At 36.6% G+C, this 22,410-nt stretch overlaps 1 protein-coding gene across 3 annotated transcripts in view; it reads right to left on the bottom strand.

Annotated features, from left to right (window-relative positions):
- The window catches only part of SLC30A7 (solute carrier family 30 member 7), a 72,726-nt gene that overhangs the window by 17,372 nt on the left and 32,944 nt on the right, over positions 1-22,410 (bottom strand). For all 3 annotated transcript variants that reach the window (XR_010382206.1, XM_010975121.3, XM_064488765.1), the window contains exon 9: positions 2,051-2,141. Coding sequence is in view for 2 of the 3 variants with exons in the window: in XM_010975121.3 (XP_010973423.1) it covers positions 2,051-2,141 (91 nt within the window). In the remaining variant the exon portion in view is untranslated. The remainder of the gene's footprint in view (positions 1-2,050; positions 2,142-22,410) is intronic.

The following is a 22,410-nucleotide window of genomic DNA, read 5'->3' as shown; positions in this document are numbered from 1 at the left end:
TTCCTATCTACAATTAATTCCTCCATAGTGCTTTGGGTTCCATCCTTTTTCACCTTCTCAAGAACTTCATTGCTTCAATACGAAGCCTCCTTCACTACCACATCATCAATTTCTTCCTCTCAGTTGGACTGTTTCCTTCAGTAACAAACATGTTCCAGAACCGTGCTGTGCAATACAGAAGTCACTAGACACATGTGGCTAAATGCATGAGAATGAAATGAAATCTAAAAACTTGTGCACTAGCCACACTTGGGATACTCAATAGCCATGTTCCTTGTGACTCACCTACTGGATAATGTAGATTATTAAACATTTCCATTATTGGGGAAAGTTCTATGGGATGTTGTTCTAAAATACTTTATTTTAAAAACAAATATCCTCACCCCTCACTATACCCATAGCCAAGCTATTAGCTCATTTCGTTGTTCCCTTTAACAACAACACTTCTTAAAAGGATTGTCTATAAACACTATCTTGACTTCCCCAATTCATTTCCTCCTTAATCTATTCAAATCATGTTTTCTCCAAACCCTACTGAAAGTGCTCTTATCAAGGCCATTAATGACGTGCAAGATGCCAGTCAATGATCACTTCTCTGTTTCTACCTTAATTGCCTCACAGAGATATTTGGCACAGTTGATTACTTCCTCCTTCTTCAACTCCTTCAGCTCCTTCTGAGTTTTCCAGTTCCCTTTCCTGGCTTCCCCATCTGTGCTCTAAATCTGGAGTTGAAAGTTCAGCTAAAGAATCGGGTTTAATTCTCCCAAAGTAACCTCATACAATCCTAATGTTTTAAATGCTATTCATACACTGATGACTCAAAACTCCTTCTAGTCCTAATCTGTCCCTAAAATGTCAGATTTGCATATCCAGCTACTCAACTGACAATTCCCCTAGAAGTATAGAAGGCATTAAAATTTTTACATATTCAGAATAGAACTCCTGATTTGGGAGAATCTTCCACCCTTGAACCTGCATCAGTCTCAACAAATGGTATTAGCATCCGCCCAGCTACAAGTTAATACTTCTTCTCCCCTTTCCTGTATCACCCACCCCCAAAAACACAGCCAAAACCTGTACTTAGCTCCATCTTCACTGCTCCCACTACAGTCCAAGTCAAGAATTTTCCACTTAGATGACAATAGCCTCTTATCTGGTTTTCTTTGCTTTCATTCTCCCTAGAACTTACTCTCTAATAGCAAGCAGGCTAAACTTTTACAAACTTAAATTTTATGACACTCTCCCTGCTAAAAGCTTTCTAATGCTTCCCACTGAATGAGAATTAAATCTAAACCGAGTAGGGCTAAAACCGCTATGTGATCTGGCCGCTGCCGCCCTCTCCAACTTTTCCAGCCACTCTTCCCTTCATTTATTATGCTTCAGCCACAATGACTTTCCCCCCTGTTTTTCAAACACACTAAATTAGTTCCAGCCATAGAACTTTCTGCATTAGCATTTTCCTTGCCTGGACACTCTTCGCCAAGATTTTCATATGTCGAGCTCCTTCTTGTCAACAAGATTTAAATTTCCTTAAATATGACTTCCTCAATAAATGCGATGTAGCCATCCAAGTCTACCGCATCACTTTGTTTTACTTCTATTACAGCAATCATCGCTGGTATTTTCTTATTTATTGACTTATTGTTTAGTGCCTGTGTTTCCCCACCAGGCTGTAAGTTCTCTGAGAACAGAGACGCTGTCTATCCTGTTTACCACTACATCCCTAGTACCTGAGAAGAATACATGGCATAAAGGGAGAGCTCAAAAAATATATGTTGAATAAATGCTTATAGTATCTGCTATTCATAGTTATATTTTAAAAGAGTTGCTTGATTTCTAGATGAGGAAAATTTCTACACATTTTCTTTAGTGAAGCTCAATATTTTCCAATGCTTTTATTCTGGTTTGTATAAATGGCATTCATGGTCAGCACTCAATCCTGGAAGAAATACTAAATTATACACACATGCTACCCATATTTGTAAAAGTTAAAACCCCTAACAGCTTGGAAACAACTAAAACCCAATGGTTTGGAAGCTTTGAAACTTACCCTCTGATAGCACTGAGGCAGAGTATTTTCCAAAAAAGGAGGAGTTCTCTGCATTAATATCCCAACAGATTCTCTTAAAAGAGGAATAACACTAAAGAGAAAAAAGACAACAAACTTATTAAAGCCACATTCTGAGGATCCTGTCCTTCAAGTACAAGTACACCCCCCAATAGTAGACTATAATAAATACTTACTAGAATGATATGAGGAAAAAGATCCAATCATTGTTCTAAATTTTTCATGTGGTAAATTATTATCTAAAGTAGATAAAATGTATCAACGCATGAAACACTAACCTTATACTGCTGAATAGTATGGGAGCATCTAAAAATCTAAACCCAGCAATCGCTCAACTGTCATTTAAAGTATGACTTCAAATAGCTAGAATCTTCCAGGATAATCTATAAAGCATATCATGGCCAACAGGTCCTTAACATTTATCAAATATTTACATGCATTTATCTGAACAGCACTGTTAAAGAAAATACAAAAAAAAAATTAACCTGGTATATTAAGTCCAATATTTCATTCATTCAGTATTTTTTGCAAACCGATGATTTATCAGTCTTCTTTGATTGTTAAACAATATATAGGAGCCTGGTCATAACCACAGAGCTAGTGAACCAGCACCTCTAGGGACAGGGCCCAGAAGACTATGTGAACTGATGTAGCTGGTCCTCAACTGGTATGTGGAAATTACTGCTTTAGGCTATTCAGATGATTAAATGCACACAAAGCAATTAATGGTGTAATGGTGAGGGTGACTTTAATACAGTAGTTTTATAAACTAGCTACACATCAAATTCACCTTGGAGTCTTGTTTGTTTTCTTTTCTGACATATTGAATGAGAATCTTTGAGGGAAGCCTGAGGCACCTGCATTTTTAAAAAGTTCTGCAGGGGAGTGCAGTGAGCCAGGGGTACGGCGGCGTGCTATGGTTTGCAGCAGACTGAGACGGGAGGTCAGGAACAGCTTCATTACACTTAATAGCTTATGCCAGTGCTTTTCTCTTAGACCTGTAGAATCTCAGAATTTCCAAAATAAAGCCCCTCTTGATCAGAGCTGTAGGAGAAAGATATACACACACACACACCTTCTAAGGAAGGTAGAAGTTGAAGTGAACCCTAAAGGCCGAGTGGTATTTCGGACAGATGGAAAGGAAAGATCTCAGTGAGGACTCAGAGGAGAGGGCGATGCTCGCCTTGCTCGTTCTCATATCCCCAAGGAGGCCTAGAAGAGCGCTGGTCACCAAGCAGGCCCACAGTAAATACTTGCTGGTTAAATGAATGATAGGTATGTGAATGTTAGATGTTTTAGAATCTAGATTAAAGAAAGGAAAGGCCACAGGGAAGGAATTGGTAGACTGTTCCCATACCTTGTGTACAGTGATAAATGCCTTGACAAGGAGGGTAAAAACAGGAACAGTACTGAGAGATGCTGAGAAAACAGCGTCTGACTGGATGTAGTGAAGACACAGTGAAGTGACACCAAGGGCAAGCTTAGAAAACGTAAAGTGCGGAAGGGATGGCAGTAATGAATATAAAAGCTCAAGGTGGACAGGAGTTTAAGTCACATTCAAATGAAAATATCCTTCAGTCAGACAGTGATTTGTGCAGCAAGAATAATTAAGAGGCCACCCTTAATTGCTTCTTCTCCTTTACAACCCTCATGCTCCAAATCACCAAGTGCTCATGGTTTAACATTCTGAGTATTTCCTGACTCCATCCCCTCCCCTTCATTCTATTACGTTATGTCTACAATAATCCCCCACATCTTCACTTGCATTATTATAATAGCCTCCTAAGTGGTTCCTCTGCCTCTTGTCTTACTTCCTTAAGTCCACTGTGACAGGCAGCTTCGCAGATGGATCTCAGTGACCCCTGCCTCCCTAGCATTCCTGCTCTTGTGTAACCCCAACTCCTTGAGTGTGGGCCGGACCTAGTGACCTGCTTCTAATGAATAAAACAGGGTAAGGGTGACGAATGTCACTTCTATCTTCAACGACTCTGGCTTCCATCCCGCTCACCCTGCTCTGTCGCCCTCTCACTTGCTGGCTCACAGCTGCCACGTTGTGAGCTGTCCTGTGGAGAGGAACCGAGAGTCCCACAGCCCAGAAGAAACTCAGTACTGTCGACAGCTGCTTCAGTGAGCTTGGAAGTGGATTCTCCCCAGATGAGCCTTGGAATGACTGTAGCCCTGGCTGACACCTTGACTGTGACCTTGAGAGAGCCTGAGTCAGAGAGCCCAGTTAGCCATGCCCAGGTTCCTGAACCAAGACAAAGATAATAATGTGTATTATTTCAGCTACCAGGTTTTTGTGTAACTTGTTATGCATCTATAGATAACTAATATAACCATTCTAAAAGAGCTACTAGACTAATCTAACTAAAATCAATACCTAACTCTCTCTCTTCCTCAGTAAAAAACATCCATTAAAAGCTCCCTACTGCCTTGGGGCTCAAGTGTAAGCTCTTGCACACGGCGTCCGTCTTGATCTGCCCCCCAGCTTCGCCTCCTGTCGTTCTTGCTCCACACTTTGAGCTCCGTGAGACATAAACACACTTGCGCTTTCCTTTCCGCTCTCTGCTCCTCCATGCTGTGGCTCATGCTGTAGCCTCTGCCTAGAGCTGTCCCTAAACTGCCCTTTAGTCTGGCTTCCATTCCTTCTTGAAAATTTCAAGTGTCACCCCTTTTAGGGTTTATTTCCTGATTCTAAACTGTCCTCCAAACTGTATGAAATGTCCTCTCTGCGACACCTAGAGTAAGGCTGGAGGAAGGGTGGATGGAAAGCAACCGGGAGTGGAGTTAAGGATTTTGACGGGGAAAGAACATTGTTTATTCCGGCATCTAACCTGAAGATTACTGTCTGTTTCTAACTACCGTGCTATTATTGAAAAGGTGAGGTCTCCCTGGGTTTACAAAAAAGCCAAAGAAAAGCATCATGATAGAATAATAAGGCACAAGTCAACCATTACGAGGTTTTTATTTCCTCTCTCCATCCTCATGTCTCAGGAAAAAGAGAGGGTCAGTCACTGAATGTTTTTATAAACCTAATTTACAATCTTTATGTTTTCCTACTTCCCTTATTGTTCTTCTCAGAAAATGAGGCACAAAGTGGTTCCCCTAGAACAACTGAGAATAAGAAAAAGTATTTTTTCCCACATGCCTACTAAATTTAGCTATTTTGATCATTTTTTTCTCCAATCTTCATCTCAAGATACTACTACTAATGCCTGGAGATAAGTGAGGTGGAAAATCATTCAAATGGAAATCATGAGACTTGGGTTCTAATTATGCCATTAAGTAGCTTCAGATGAATAGCACAACCTTCCAGAGCATCAGTTTTTTCATCTATAAAATGAGGGAATGGATGAAATATCTAAGCAATTTCATTAATTTATTATCATTCAGTAAGGAAAAACTGGTCAAGCCACAAGGAATACTACTAGAGAGAGAATATATTTGGAAATGAAAGAAAATATAAGTGAGCTTTTATATACTAAAACAACAATAACACACGACAGCATCACCAAACAGACAGGCTTGGCAAACCAATTTAACCCATTACTAACGGGGGGTTAGCAATCATTAAGCACTACTCTACGCTTTGCTGGCATCAAGTTTTCTAGAACCAGATAGAACCTTACTCTAGAGTTGTGGAAATGGAGGCCCACTGCACCGAAGTAACTTGCCTAAGGACACAGCTAGTGAATGGGAGAGCCAGAGTGGTAAGAGCAGGTCTTCTGACGCCAAAGTTCAAGTCAACAAGCACACACTGTACACCGACCACGAGCCGGGCACTGCGAGGCCCCAGAAATAACAGGGTAAATAATACACAATACCTCCCTTCAGAGGAATTCAAAACCATTGAAAAAGCCTGTAGAAGTCGATGGAAATCAGGCAACAAACTTATCTAGGACCCACCATTTGTAAGAAAGCACATGCGAATTCAAAACAACAACTGTACATTCAGCAGGTATCCATTTTCATTTCCCATGAACTTTTGGTGCATTTTTTTTTTAATTAGTATGCTGACAACTTACTCTCAGAGATCACTCACTTTAACACTCAAGAACCATAATGTAGATAAATGTTTTAATAAAAATAACATTAGAAGCAAGCACTTACTTTAAAATAAATAAAAGATATAACTGATAGGAGGAAATGACTGAGGTTTTGACTGATTTAGATAATATTAGACAATGTGGAATGGTTGCCGGCTTAGGTACGTAAATGTTTACATTTAACAGCAGCAAGCATTTCACCAGAGCACATGGAAGTATCACACCAATTTTCTCCAGTAAGAATTTTAAAATGTTGTTAAGAATTTTAGCTGTAGGAGCCATAACCAGATCATGAAACTGGGGTGGGGAGGAAAAGGTGCTTGCTAAATTACGTGATAAGCAATTTAGAATGAAGGTCAATTTCTATAATAATGTAAAAGAAGGTTATAAAAATGTAAAAGAAACCTATAGAAACTATATTTTTGCCTTTTAAAATTGTGTTTAGCTCAGGACTTTGTGTCCATGTTTTTCTGATTAACTATCATACTAGGGAATCATAAAACAGATTTTAGCGTGGATCTATCTAGCCATAATGAAAGGATATGGGGAAAAAGACAAACTTAGCAAATTCCTGACTGAGCTAATACTTAGAGCTACATCCAAACCCCAAAAGTAAGCATTTGGAAACAATTAGAGGTTCACTTCTGGTTGACTAACTCAATTCTAGCTTTAACAATGCAGTAGTATTCTCCTGGCATACATAAAAAGAATGAGTTATTAGGTACATGAGTTTACCAGTAAAACATGGTAATAGTTTCATTCCTCAAAAGCTGAAGGTAAATCAAATTTATAATCATATAATCAGAAGCATAAAATTAATGTGAAAGCTTAAATGCTTGCAGACTAAAAAAGCTAGAGTAGTTATTATTCTTTATTGCCAGTAACTTTGTAAATAAAAACACATTTAAATCTTACTTCAAAAGCAGCTTTGAGTCAGTCTCACCATTTCAACAGTAAATAAAACTATTTAGCAATAATTTTAAACAAACCAAAGGGCATACCTTATGAAAACTTCTGAAGAACCATCACACTAGTGAGAATCATAATGCTTAACAATAAAAAAATTCAGAGATCTGAAACTATTATTTAGATCTGAGAACAAATATCTATTAATAATAACTAAAACACAATTACTGATTCAACTCTTTTGAACTGGCTTATTGACTAAGTCCTCCGGCATAATAGCAGTGGTTTTAAAAACCTACAAACACAACGACAGCTGTACTTCTTAAAAGAACCCATAAATCTGCAGGCCTAGCGTATGTCAGATACTCGAAGATGTTTAGTGGACAAAAAAGTCAAAGAAAATTGACCCCCAAAAGTAATGTATTCTACATTTAGACATGGTGGTCATATGGCAAGCTGTAAATGTTCAGTCGTATTTACACAAATACAATTATTCCATAGTAAGAAACAATTACCTATTAACTCAGAATTTCATAAGCCTAATATAGAATAGATAATCCCAACCACAAGGACTGTGATTTACTTTATAATTATACTGAGTTTCTGAAGCCTATGGTTTAAATCAATGCATATTTACAGAGAACCTGTTTTACTCAATAAGGAGATAACAGATACCCTAGTATACCCCTAGAATTTGAAGCCAGTTACGAAAAGGTCACCCTTTTCCTTAAACTTCTGGAACCTAGTTATAACACTTAAGGCATCTGGTCTTTGGACTAAAAGCATTAGTCAATAATGTCCAATTAGTAAATAATTAGTAACATCTTTGTGTAGACCACATGTAATAGTTTTAAAAGTACTTTAATAATTTTTTTTTTCCAATTGGATCCTTATAACAACCTTAACTAACTTTAAGAAAATGTTGGAATCGCAGATGTAGACAAGATTATAAAGATCATTTAGAGATTAAGACGACCTGTTCTTTATAACACACTGGTAAGAGGCAGAGCTGGGAGTGGTAACTCCGAGGCTGAAGCTCTCTGCCCTACACTGCAGTGTCTCGTCAGGATTCAGTCCTCTGGAGTCAGAGACCATGTTAAATTCTTTTTATTCCCAGTGCTCAGCACAGTCCAAAGAATATAATAAATACTTGGCACATCTCTGCTGAATGTATAATCTAGTTTAAAATTTCAAACACCAGTGGAAGATTATTAAAATGTAGAACGGCCCTTGTTTGACACGACTTTCAATCCCTCACAATAATAGCCAAATAACAAAACAGTAAAGAGCCCCCAATTTAGTCATTCCCCAAAAAGATTCTCTAATAAATAGAAGCAAAAGTATCTTATCTTCTATTCAAGTACAGGTGAGAAAGAAATAGACTTAGGCAGGAGCAATCAGCGTTCCCAGTTTTTCATGAGTAATTTATCATCTTAACCAAGGCTCTTCATGTCTATGAATAAGAATATTCTCATGAATAAGAAACTAAAATCATACCAACAATATAAGTAAAAAAAATTACTAAGTTATCTATTATGTATCCATGAGGAACAAAGGTGCAAATAAATAAGAAAAATGAATGAGAATTCATGATAATATCCAGTCAAGAGGGAGGGAAATGGGAAGAGACAATGGAATCAAGTAAGTCAGAGGGCAAAGAGCTCCACAAGATATACAAGATTGGAATAAATCTTTTTATCATTCTCATTAAATATGGTAACATTTGTGTTGAAAAGATGAGACTTGGAGGAACCTCCCCACTACCTCTGGAAGCAGCTGGAAGCAGTGGCGAGGCTAAGATGGACAAAGACAGATGAAGCTCTTGAAAGATACCTGCATTTTAAAAAAGTATAGAAGTGAAGAAACAAGACAACGAAGAAAAGTTTATTTAGAAAAACCAGATGAAGTGGCAAGGTGTATTTGTTAATACTATCAAAATCAAATTAATTATCACTAGGTGGCTTCAGTGATCACAAATTTCAGCTCAGAACAAAAAGACTTAAAGGTCAGCAAGAAAAATCCAAGAGGAATGGGACCAGAGTGCTGATCAATATCTAGGGTCAACAAGACCGTTAGGAATCTGAGGTAAACTGTGTCTATCAAGTTTTAATTTAAGCGATTAACACTTATACAATACTTGCCAAGTGGCAGGTCTTTTCTAGGCTTGATACATCTTAACCCATCTAATCTACATGTAGCAAATTATGAGGTGGGTATTGCTATCATTCTCACTTTAAAGATGAAAAACCGGGGCTAAGTGACTTGCCCAGGGCACACAGCTAAATGGAAAAAAACCAGATTCAAACCCAGGTAATTCTGCACCATAGTAAATGCTCTTAACTGCTCTGCAAATTTTGTCCAATGAAGTCAACACGAAGGTGGCTTTGCTAGTGCTCCCAAAGCACCTTTGCCTAAAGGAGAATTCTGGCTTTAGGAGAAGCTGGTCTTCAAAGTATATAGGAGGCATGGACCACAAAAAGAAATTTAAAAGCTCAGGAAAAGATGAACAGCAATAACAGTATGAAGGTTTTCTGTCATCTGAGACCTGACTGGTATAGTCAAAAGTTGAACAAAAGCAAACCCCTGACGCACATCCTCAACGATAACTTCCAAAGACACAAGTTTGTGAGACGCAAACCTAACAGAAAATGAAAAGCAAAGGGAAAAAGTACTCTTATTTAATTGTTTACCCAAACTAAACTTAAAATATCACTGTGATAGTATATTTTTAGTGAACATCTCAAAGTAGGTTTCTAATTGCTACATTAATGCTGACTTGATTAAAATACTTAGTTGCTGAGGTAGGAGTAGAAGTCTTGTTTTCAAAGGATTAATTAAGCAAGAGAACAGAGTAATTTAAATGCAGGTTATACCTAGTGGTGGAGAATTTCACATTAATTACACACAAATCAACAACGAACATTAAAAATAAATAACCTAAAGGGAATAATATATATTCTTTCGGCAGGAAGTAAAATTAAACACTGAAAAAACTCAATCTGCTACCCACATCTAAAAATACTTTCATTTTTTAAGTCTAAAAATATTGATGATTCTAAAGTCAAAAGTATACCAATATATGTATTTTATGTATGTAAAAATACTATATACATATTCAAAGTCTCACTTCTAATCCCTTCCTTCTACTCTGCCTAGAGGTCATTTATTGTATTTGTTTTTGTTTATTCTTTGTTTCTTTTTGAAATTACCAGAAAACACGCAGACTATGTGTGTATCTCTTCTCCTAACAGAACAGGTAACAGCACTCCTTTTCCCCCTCGTGTGCTACACTCCTATGTATCATGTGCTGCATACCAGGTGCCATTTTGTTTCCTTAACAATGTATCTTGAAAATAATGCACATTAACATATAGAGATCTTCCTTATTTTTTAAAAAAATTATTACAGTAAAAAACATGTAACTCTAAATTTATCGTCCTAACCATTTTAAAATGTTTATTTCAGTAGTGTTAAGTAACACTGTTGTGCAAAAGTCTCTAGGACTTTTCCATGTTGCAACACTGAAACACTACAGCCATTAAACACGAACTGCCTCCCCCAGCAACCACTTGGCAACTACTTTCTACTTTCTGTTTCTATAATTTTGACTACTTTATATATTCCATAATAGTGGACTCATACAATATTTGCTCTTTGGAGATTGGCTTATTTAGCTTAGCATAATGTCCCCAAGGTTTATCAATATTGTAGTATGCGACAGAATTTCCTTCTTTTTAAAGGGTGCATAACATTGCATTGGATGTAGACACCACAGCTCCTTTATCCATCTGTCAGTGGACACCTGGGTTACTCCCACCTCTTGGCTATTGTGAATAATGCTGCAATGAACATGTGTACATGAATATCTCTTCGGAACATGGCTCTGAGTTCTTTTGGGTATGTATCCAGAAGTGGAATTGCTAGATCATATATGGTAACTCTATTTCCCTCTTTTTGAGAAACACCAATACTATTTTTCATAATGGCTGCACCATTTTACATTACCACTAACAGTGCACAAAGGTTCCAGATTCTCCACATCCTTGCATCCTTGCCAACACTTATTATCTATTCTTTTGATAGTGGACATTCTGACGGCTGTGAGGTGATGTCTTGTCATTTTGATTTACATTTCCTTAGTGATTAACGTTGAGCATCTTTTCATGTGCTTAATGGCCAGTTGCATATATACATACTTACATATATATATTTTTTGGGGGGGGGGAAATGTCTATTAAAATCTGTTGCCTATTTTTAAATTTGGTTATTTGGTTTTTTGTTATTGTTGTTATTGCTGTTCTTGAGTTGTAAATCTTCCTTATATATTCTGAATATTAATCTCCTACAAGATGTATGATTTGCAATTATTTGCTCCAGTTCCATAGATTACATTGCACTCTGCTGATTATGTCTTCTGATGAGCAGAAGTTCTTAAGTTTGGTAAAGTTCAATTTGTTTATTTTTTATTTTGTTGCCTGTCTTTTTTGGTTTATATCCAAGAAATCATTCCCAAAACCAGTACCCTGAAACTTTCTCCTATGTTTTTATCTAGGAGTTTAATAGTTTTTGATCATACATTTAAAGTCTTTAATCCATTTTGAGTTAATTTTTTACGTGGTGTAAGGTAAGCAACCAACTTCAGTTTTTCTTTTCTTCTTTTGCATGTGGATATCCAGTTTTCCCCAAACCATTTGCTTTTCCCTCACTGTGTAGTCTAGGCACCATTGTCAACAATCATTTGGCTACATGTATGCAAAGGTTTATTTCTGGGCTCTCTATTCGGTTCCACTGTTCTGTATATCTGTGACTATGTCAGGACCACACCATCCTAATTACTGGTGCTTTGTAGTATGCTTTGAAGTCAGAGAGTGTGAGGCCTCCAACTTTGCTCTTCTTTTTAAGATTGTTTTGGCTATTCATGGTCTCTCATATTCCATATCTGTTTTAGGATTTTTTTTCTCTTTCTGAAAAAAAATGCCATTGGGATTTTGGTAGGGATTGCATTGAATCTATAGATCACTTTGGGCAGCTTACACATTTTAACAATATTTAAGCCTTCTGATCCACGAGCATGAGCTGTCTTTCCATTTATTTATATTTTCTTTGATTTTTTTTTTAGCTATGTTTTATAGTTTTCAGTGTACACATCTTTCACCTCCTTGGTGGAGTTTATTCTTAAGTATTTTTACTTTTTTGATGCTATAGTAAATGGGATTGTTTCTAAAATTTCTTTTTCTGATTGGTTACTGTTAGTGTATAGGAATGCAACCAAGTTTTTGAGTGTTGATTTTGTATTCTGCAACTTAGCTGAATTATTGTATTAGTTCCAACAGTTTGTGTGTGTGTAATCTTCAGGGTCTTCTACATATGAGATCATGTCATGTGTGAGCAGAGATATTGTAATTCTTTGCCAATTAGCATGTCTTTAATTTCTTTTCCTTGTCTGCTCTGGCTAGAACTTCAGTATATGGCAAACAGTAGTGGTAAAATTGGGCATCCTTGCCTTGTCCTTAATTTTAGAGGAAAAGCTTTCAGTCTTTCCCCAGGTGTGGGTTTTTCATATATGGCATTTATTACACTGAGGTAGTTTCCTTCTATTCTTGGTTTGTTGAGTGCTTTTATCATGAAAGAGTGTTGAATTTTGTCACTTTTCTGCACTGATTGAGATGACAGTCTTTTCTTCATGTAGTGTATAATACTGAGTGATTCTCCTATGTTGAACCATCCTTACATTCCAAGTATAAGTCTCCCCTGGACATGATGTATGATGTTTTTAATGTGCTGCTGAACTTGGTTTGCCTAATGTTTTGCTTAGGACTTTTAAATCAATATTCATCAGGGATATTGGTCTATAGTTTTCTTCTCCTGTGGTGTCCTTGTCTAGTTTTGGTATCAGGGTAATGCTGGCCTCATGAGTTTGGGAGTCTCCTCTCCTCTTCAATTCTTTGGTAGAGTTTGAAAAGGACTAGTGCTAATTCTTCTTTAAATATTTGGTAGAATTCACCAATGAAACCATCTGATCCTGGGCTTTTCTTTGTGGAGAAGTTTTTGATTACTGCTTCAGTCTCCTCACTAGTTACAGATTTGTTCAGACTTTTAAAATTTTCTTCATGATTTAACCTCCGTAGGCTGTAGGTTTCTAAAATTTATCAATTTCTTCTAGCTTTTCCAATTTGTTGGCATATAATTGTTCATAGTAGTCTCCTAAAATTTTTTATTTCTGTGATACCAGTTTTAACGTCTTCTCTTTCATTTCTTATTTCTCTTTTTTTAGTTGGTCTAGGAAAGTTTTGTCAATTTTGTTGATCTTTTCAAAAAACCAATTCTAGGTTTTCTTGATTTTTTTTCTATTGTTTTTCTAGTCTCTGTTTCATTTATCTCTGCTCCAACCTTTATAATTTCCTTATTTCTGCTGACTTTGAGTTTTGTTTGTTCTTCTTTTTCTAGTTCCTTGAGTTTTCGAGTTCCTTAAGGTTAGGTTGTTGACTTGAGATCTTTTTTTTTTTTAACATACAAATTTATTGCTATGAACTTTCCTCTTAGTACTGCTAGGGTGAATTCCATACATTTTGGTATGTTGTGTTTTTGTTTTCATTTGTTTCCAGATATTTTCTAAATTCTCTGGTGATTTCTTCTTTGACTCATTGGCTATTAAAGAGTATGTTGTTTAATTTTCACATAGTTTTGGATTTTCATGTTTTCCTTTTGCTACTGAATTCCAGTTTCAGCCCATCGTGGTCAGAGAAAATATTTAGTATAATTTCAACATTCTAAACTTTGTTAGAACCTCTTTTGTGATATAACACATCATCTTTCTGAGAGAATGTTCCATGTGTATTGTTGGGTTAGGCATAGAGAATCTATAGTGTTCAAGTCTTCTCTTTCCTTACTGAGCCTCTAACGACTGATGGTTGCTCTAAGGTAGGGTATTGAAATCTTCTCCTATTACTGTGTTGCTGTTTCTCCCTTCCCTTTCATCAATGTTTGCTTCACATATTTGAGTGCTCTCATGTTAGCAGCATATATATTTATAATTTGTTATATCTACCCAGTGAATTGGCCCTTTTATCCTTATATAATGTTCTTCTTTGTCTCCTGTGACAGTTTTTATCTTAAAGTCTATTTTGCTGATATAAGTATGGCCACCACTGCTCTCCCAGGCTTCTGTTGTATGAAGTATCTTTTTCTACCCTTTCTCTTTCAGTCTGTGAGTCCTAACATCTAAAGTGAATTTCTTGTAGGCAGAATGAAGATGAATTTTTTTTAAATCCATTCAGCTAGTCTGTCTTTGAATTGGTATGTTTAAAACCTTTACATATAAAGTAATTACTGGCATGGAAGGACTTACTATTGCCATTTTTGTTCAGTTTTCTGTCTTGCAGCTTTTTCGTCTTTCTTTTCCCTTTGTTCCTCTCTTGCTGTCTTCCTTCATGTTTCATTGATTTTTTTTTTTTGTAGTGACATGTGTTGATTTCCTTTCCATTTCCCTTTGTGTATATGCTATAGAAAGTTTCTCCATGGTTATCATTGCATGTGACAAGTTGCTTTTCTTTTGCTGCTTTCAAGACTCTGACTTTGTGTTAAGTTTCTTGAATTTGTATATCCATCTTTCTTCTCGGATTTGGGAAGTTTGGGCCATTGTTTCTTTAAATAGGCATTCTGCCTCTTTCTCTATTACTTTACCTTCTGGGACTGCATATGTTGTTTGGCTTGTCCATAAATCCCTCAGATTCTGCTCATTTTTCTTCTTCTTTTTTCTCTTTTGCTCCCCTGCCTCAATAATTTTGTGAAGTCCTGCCTTCAGAGTTCACTGATTCTTTCTTCTGCCTGGTCACATCTGCTGTGGAGTCCCTCCAGTAACATTTTCAATTCAGTTATTGTTCTTCTGTTTGGCTCTTCTGTAGTTTCTCCCTCTTTGATGATATTCCCGCTTTGTTCATGTACCATTTTCCTGATTTTGTTTAGTATCTATCTATGCTTTCTTTTAATTAGTTGGGCATCCTTATGATGGTAATTTTTAATTCTTTATCTGTTAATTCATATGTCTCCTTTTTTAAAAGTTTTGTTTCTGGATATCTAATTGTTTCCACGGTTGGCTCTTTCTTTGTATGTCTTATTTGTTGCTGTTGAGATTTCAGCATCTGAAGAATCAGCAAACTCTCCAGACTTTGTGGTCTGGCTTCATGCTGGCAGGACTTTCTCTACAGAGCCTGGGTGGAGATTCAGGCGATTCTCAACCCTTTTCTTGGTATGTGTCCTCTCAGCTTTGCATACATCAGTTTGAAAACGTTTGCTCGCTTCTACTCAGGAGCTCCCCCTGGTGTCTAACCGCAATATTGCTGCTTTCTGGAACTGTAGTAAACCAGGCTTAGGGTTCCACCTAGTGTCTGTCTGTGGTACTACAGGCCGTAATGCAGAACTGATGTCTGTTCTCAGGGATACCCAACCCAGCACCTGTTTTTGTCAATATTTGAACACAAGCAAGACAAATCTCTCAAGCAGCCCCCACACTAAAAGTCAGTTGGAAGTGTTAAACTCCTTTCCCTCCCCAGGGAATAAGGTGGGAGTTGGGGGTTTCCTCCTACAAGCCCAGCACGTTCAGGCATGGCGGGTAGGAGCGTCTACAATTTAAATAGGGAGTGTCATTAATTTCCAGTCAAGCTTCCATGTGGATGGTGTGCAGGAAACTTTTAACTAGTTTCTGGATTTCTCGCAGAAGTATTCTGTCAGTCTCTGTCTCTGTGGAAGAAAGAGCGTTTAGAGCTTCCTATTCTGCCATCTTCCTGATGTCACTTCCTCGTCCCCCTTTATCCATTTTATTTAGGGCTGCATTGAATTCTCTTACTGATGTACATTTGTGTTCCAATCTTTGGCCCAAACAAATAAGCCACAACCAATGGCTTTAAAATATATCTTTCCATATTTTTTCCAGTTTATCTTTAGGATACGTTCCTAGAAGTGGGATTGCTTAATCAAAGGTAAATACACATTTAATTATGCTAGATGTCAAAGTTCTCTCCAGAGACAGAACCATTCTCACTTTTATTAGTAATATAAGAGAGTATTTATTTTACCTATAGCCTGGCCAAAAGATTATGCAAATTTTTGGATATTTATCCACTTAACTGGTGAGAAGTAAGGTGTTACAATGTAGTTTTAATTTGTATTTCTTTTTTTTTTTTTTTTAATGAGTGAGGCTTAACTACTTTTACAAGTTTAAAAGTCATCTGTATTTCTTTTCCTCTGAATTAAATGAACCTACACTTTTGCCTATTCTTCTATCAGGCTTTCAGTTTTTAAATTTAACTTTTATTTCCCTATATTAGGGAAGTTAGCCCTTCATGACCTAAGTGGCAAACACTTATCCCATTTTATTATGCTTTTTGACTTCCCTTACGGTGCTTTTTTCCTTTTTTGTAACTTTTTTTCTTTTAATGTAACTTAATTCATCAATCTTTTCTCTCATTACTGATTCTAGGTTTTGAGCCATAGCTGTTCCTCTAATGTTCTCGTGTGGTAGAATAATTCAGACATGCTTTCTCCTAGTATTAGCACGGGTTGATGCTTTACTTTTAGAGTTCCAATCCATTTGGAGTTTATCCAGGTACACAGTATGAATTACAGTTCCAAATTTATCTTTCTCCACATGGTTATCCAGTTATTAGAAAGCCCAGCTTTTCTCCACTGATTCAGAATGCCACCTTTATCCCTACAGTATTTCTATTTGTATATAAATCTATTTCTGGAATTTCTAATCTGCTCCATTAGGCTGTTTGCTTTTTCAGGCATCTCACTATTTTGATTATAAAGGTTTTACACTTTATATCTTCTTTTCCAATATTTTCTTGGCTACCCTTCCTGCTTGTTTTTCCTTAAAAACTTTAAAATCAACTTTTACTACCCTGTCTCTAGGAAAAAAAAAAAACTGTTGGTATTTTTATTATAATAGTTTAAATTTATAAATAAACATAAGGGTTAACATGTTTATGATGTTGATTCTTTTTCTAACCTACCACTTTTTAAATTTTCTTTGTCTATTAAATTTATTATTATTATTATTATTATTATTATTATTATTATTATTATTATATTAGTAATTTTTATTACTGGGAATTGAACCCAGGACCTCATGCATGCTAAGCACATACTCTATCACTGAGCTATATCCTCCCCTACGATATGATGTTGATTCTTCAAAAAACATCATAATTGACAAAAAGGCTGTGTGAGTCTACTTTGGGATTTCTTAGAAGTATTTAAATTTTTCCTCCTATTGTAAGTGTTACATATTTTATCTCTAGATTGTCTATTATTGCTACTGAAAAAGTGTCTTCTCTTTAATTGTATCATTCAACTGGATTTTGCATATATATAAGGAGGACTAATTCTGGACATCAATTTTGTATCTGTAACTTTACTAAATTATCTGTCATACTTTTTCCATTGATGCTTAGGGGGGTTTGAAGAAATAAAATCATATATTTAACATAAAAGAAAAATCTCTTCTTTCCAATTTTTAAGCCTCAAATGCCTTCTCTTACCTAATGTTATTGGCTTATGATCACTAATACATTATTGCACTTGCTCTGTTCCTTCTAATATCTCTAAGACTGTCTGCTCACCTTTCTTAACTGTGGTTCTTCTTCTGAACCACTGAATATACAAAGTGATTTGAATGACTATTTCTCAATTCCCCCAAGTATAGTACATAGCCATTACTTTCCTAGATGCATAGGTGGAGTTAATAATTACATACAAATGGATGCATTAGGGCATTAGGGTATTCTCTCCCAGAACGCTGGCTGAGAAAGGCTGTTAGACTAATCAGTATTTATATATGCTCTTACTAACTATGATGGTTTTACATATGAATTAAAAATACAATTACTATCCAATAATGTTCCCATATGTTCAATTTGACAATATGGATACAAACACCAACTTAAAATCTTGACAAACTGTTTACCTTTATCTTAGTCACCAAAAGTATAGTTCATAAATTACAACTACTTGAAAGACAAACCACAAAGGAAATTGTTAGGCAACACCCAAAAACATTTTTGAAAAAAAATCCGTAATTTCTCATATATATAACTATTTGGATATATGGTAGTTTTTTGTTTAAAAAATGCCTTTTTGACTTAATACAGGCTATAAATAATTATCTATTTAATGACAAAATCAACAAGATTTATCAAAATCAGTATTTAATCCAAATCCTGTATTCATGAACAATGATTATCACCTATGATTTAGAATTTCAAGTTTGTAATTTGTTTCATTACTGCATATTCTTTCCATTTCACACCTCAATTTATGACCACTGCCTGTCATTTTTAAAGCCTGTTAATTAGTTTGCTCCTAAAGGTTGACCTATTTTTTCTTCATTATTATAAGAAATAAATATATTATTTGAAAAACTTTTGCCCCTAATGAAAAGACAATTTAAAAAAAAAGTTTTTCTTTGTATTTACAAATGATTACAGTGAAAGGTAGAAAGTGCCACAGGATGGTAACTTGTGAGCTGTAGTAAACGGATTAAAAAAAAAAAGAAAGAAAGAAAGAAAGAAAAAAAACCTCCAGCAAGGCTTCAGAAATACCACACCAGTAACAAAACTTATTTCTACATCCTGTTTATGTATTTTTTCCCATCATGCACAGGTACCCCTTTGATTTAAGTGAATCAAAAATCAAGCAACAGAGCTATGTAAATGGCATCACTTTTAAAGCTCAGTGCAATTCAAAGCTATAACCAATGGTTCAGATTTCTGTACTCTAAGTTATGAATCCACTTTCCACTCTGATTCAGCTTACAAGTGGGGAAAAGGAAGCAAAATCACACTGAAATCCCCTGTATTTTCAGATAATAAAAAAATTATACTCTCACTAATATACTCAATCTCCTGCTTTTCATTGGGAAACAAAATTCATCTCAGTTTAATTCAGTTTCACCCACAAGTTTATATCACCCTTTGCTTATGTTAGAAAATCATGGGAGACAAAATGTCTTGTTCTAGGAAATCATTAACTTGAAAGTGACAATGCAACACTGGGCAGCCTAGAAAGGATACACATCTATTTCCACGGCATGTTCTCAACTGAGGCACATTTAGATCTAGAGAACATGTAAAGAGTTCCATCATTTCTATTGTTTTTAGTGAAATGCAAATATATATAAAAATTAACGGTAAGGAAAATTACTTCTCTATACTCCAGTCTGTTGAGTCCTTAAAAGTTTTCATTGATCTCCTAAAATCAGCTTTGGCTAATTAGGCAAACTCTTAATCAGTCTGAAAAACATCTCAAAGTTAATCTCTCTGCAAATATTTCATTATCATGTGAATACTTAAGTAAATTGAGTTTGCTTTCTTAACAAAAAAAATAGACTGAACTCGAATGTCTTTATTTTGTACTTTAGAGTGACCTTGTTTTTTTTTAATTGCCCTCCATTAAAAAATATTATATATATATATATATAATATATATATATATATATAATATGTATATAATATGCTTTTTTTAAGGCAAAATCAGAATTGCTGACTTACCTTACAGAATTTAGGAAAGAAGCCTAATGTAAAAATTACATCACCCAGAGACATCCAATTAACATTCAGGGAGATTTTATATATATATGTATGTTTTCCTCATGATACATGTAAAGAGAAATATATACGTTAGATATGGACTCTTTATAATAATGACTCATTCTTACCTGTTGCCCTGTTTCGTGCATTAAGACCATGCTATCTAATAAATCATCCCCAAAATTATTAACTTAAAACAGTAACTGTTCTATTATCTCTCATCTAGAACTTCTGAATGCTCTACAACTGACCAAGCTTAATAATCATCGCATGTAGTAGAAACTCAATAATGGGGGAGAAAAAAAGGCCTAAAAATGACCGTAAAGAAATACTGTGAAAGTGGTAATGTGACCTCTGGCTGTTGTGATCCTCACCGATCTTTCTTGATTTCTTTATACTTCTCATCATTTCCCAAGTTTCCTATCTGATACCGTATTTACTATCAGAAAAAGCTAAAAACTTTTTTTCCTACTCAGAAATTAATTTTGTATACATAATACAGATAAGCAGAGGCTCAGAATAAAAGAAAAATGTCAAATCCTTAAGAATATTGACATGGTTCCCTTGGCTGGTGGAACTATGGATAATTTTTTTCTTACCCTTTTTTATATTTTACCAAGTTTCTGTATCAACATAATTATTCCCATAATTAAAAAAAACCCCTACTTTTAAATATGCAATTTTCATTAAATCTTCAGCCTCTCCCCTGAATAGCCATAGCATGTTCATGCTCTACCTGAAAACGGGCTGTCGTCTGAGGACACTTTTCCAAACAGCGCAGTTAAGGGTACTGTTTCCCCGCTCACACCCCCTGTACCGCTGGGGCTGGTGGTGAGGGAAATGCGCCCCTTGCTTCTCACTACTGTTGTTCCTCCTGCCTCCCCTCAAACAGCTCCTTTAAGGCCATGCCACCCCATTATTCCGCCCTCTGCCCAGCCTAATTACTAGTGATACAATTCTTGATAGCTCCCCCGCAGTCACTGAAGAGTTTAGCAACAGGCTTATTCTCTTCCCACTTCCAGCTTTTTCATTACTCTTAGTTTAAATATCCACGTGGACCATCCATCTGACGCCTCTATATGATGATGCTTTCCTGCGTCCACCCGTATGATCAAGCCTTAGATCTTAGAATTTCAGTTTCAAGTATCTCACAACCTTCCTACTTCTGGATTTCTTCCCTCAATCCCTCCACTCCAGCACTTCTCCCAGAACTGCAATCCACTAATCTATCACTTTTCTTTTCTTCTTCAGACTCTGTTATTGCCTTTAAATCTTAATTTCCCACGACTGTAATCCCTGCCTTGCTGCTTTCTCACTCTGTTAGTACTCACCCGACAAAACTCCAAACCTTTTAAACCCAACTCTCTGCCTATTCCATACCTTTTGTCAAGCAGCCGAACAAGACTAGAAAAAAACATACAACTGTGCTGGTTGTTTTCACTTTAAATTCGTGACCACAAACCTCAAAGGGAGCCCTCCGTGTTGCCAGGCAGTCACACTGCTCCCCTTACAGCAAAGGCCTTGAAAAGGAGTTGACTAGTTACCTCCATTTCTTCCCCTCCCGTTTTCTCTTGAAGCGACTCTCATCAGGCTTTCATTCTCATCACTCTTCTGAGTGTCTTATCCGAGTTACCAATTATCAGCCCCAAAGCCTTTAATACGGTTGATCATTCCTTCCTGTTTGAAATGCTTTCTTTACTTGGCTCCTAAAGCAAGGCATGCTCACGTCTTTCCTCCTGCCTCACTGGCCACCCCAATTTACTCTCCTCTGCTGGAGTTGCCTCCTGTTCCCCACCTCCTTCAGAGCTCAGTCCTCAGACCTCTTCTATCTTAAAAGCCAACTGTAGTTGATGGTTGTGGCTGCTTGAAACACTATATTGAAAGGAACCCGGAAGCTAAATTGGGTTCAGTAGGAAAGAGAGTTGTTTTCCAGGAAAATGGAAGGGTTAGGAATTGTGGCATTCACGCAGATAAGTGCTACTCTGTGACTTTAAACCTACATGTGGACTACTTCCAATCCTTTCTGTTCAGCTGAGTGCTCCCAAGAACTCCGTATCTGTACCAGCGCCTCCTACTGGAGATCTCCACATGACTGTCTAATGAGAGATCTCAAACCTAGTGACAACCAAGCGGAACTTCTTATCAGCAATGCCCTTCGAAACAAGTGAACAGACATTACTCGCCCCTAGTCCTCCATCCTTCAGTAGTGGCAACTTCATTCACTCAGTTGCTCAAGTAAAAACTCTAGGAATGATCCTTGACTTCGCCTCTTTTAGTCAACGCTTCACCTAAACATTTATATCTATGAGCAAATTTCATTGGCTCTAGGTCCAAAGCATTTTCTAACTTGACCCCTGTCTCCCCACCTCCTAGATTACTGGTACCTTGTACCAAGCCACCACGGCCTCTTACGTGGTCCACTACAACACCTTCCTAGCTGGTCTGCCGGTGTGCCCTCCTGCCCCCTTATAATCTTATTACCTACACAGCAGCCAAAATTATTTGTAACAGTACAAATCAAATAATGTCACTCTCCTAGAGTTTCCTGCTCTGCTTGAAATAAAATATGACTCGTAACCCTGGCTAATTTCCCCCGGCCTGTCTCTCCAGCTCTATTTCTAAGCAGTCTCTCCCCTCACCCCCTAGACTTCTGCCACTCGGGGAACCTCCCTTTAGTGCCAAGGCTGCTTTCACTCCAGGGTTTTTATACTAGCTGCTCCTTAGACTAGAATGCTCTCGTGACATTCTGACCTCAATTTACGTCCTTCCTCTTTGGAAGTCTTCCCTTATCACTCAATCTAAA

Source organism: Camelus dromedarius, chromosome 9 (genome assembly GCF_036321535.1).
Source record: "Camelus dromedarius isolate mCamDro1 chromosome 9, mCamDro1.pat, whole genome shotgun sequence".
In the NCBI taxonomy this organism is placed as follows: Eukaryota; Metazoa; Chordata; class Mammalia; order Artiodactyla; family Camelidae; genus Camelus; species Camelus dromedarius.
Note: the sequence above shows the minus strand (reverse complement) of the source record. Positions and strands in the feature narration are given on the sequence as shown.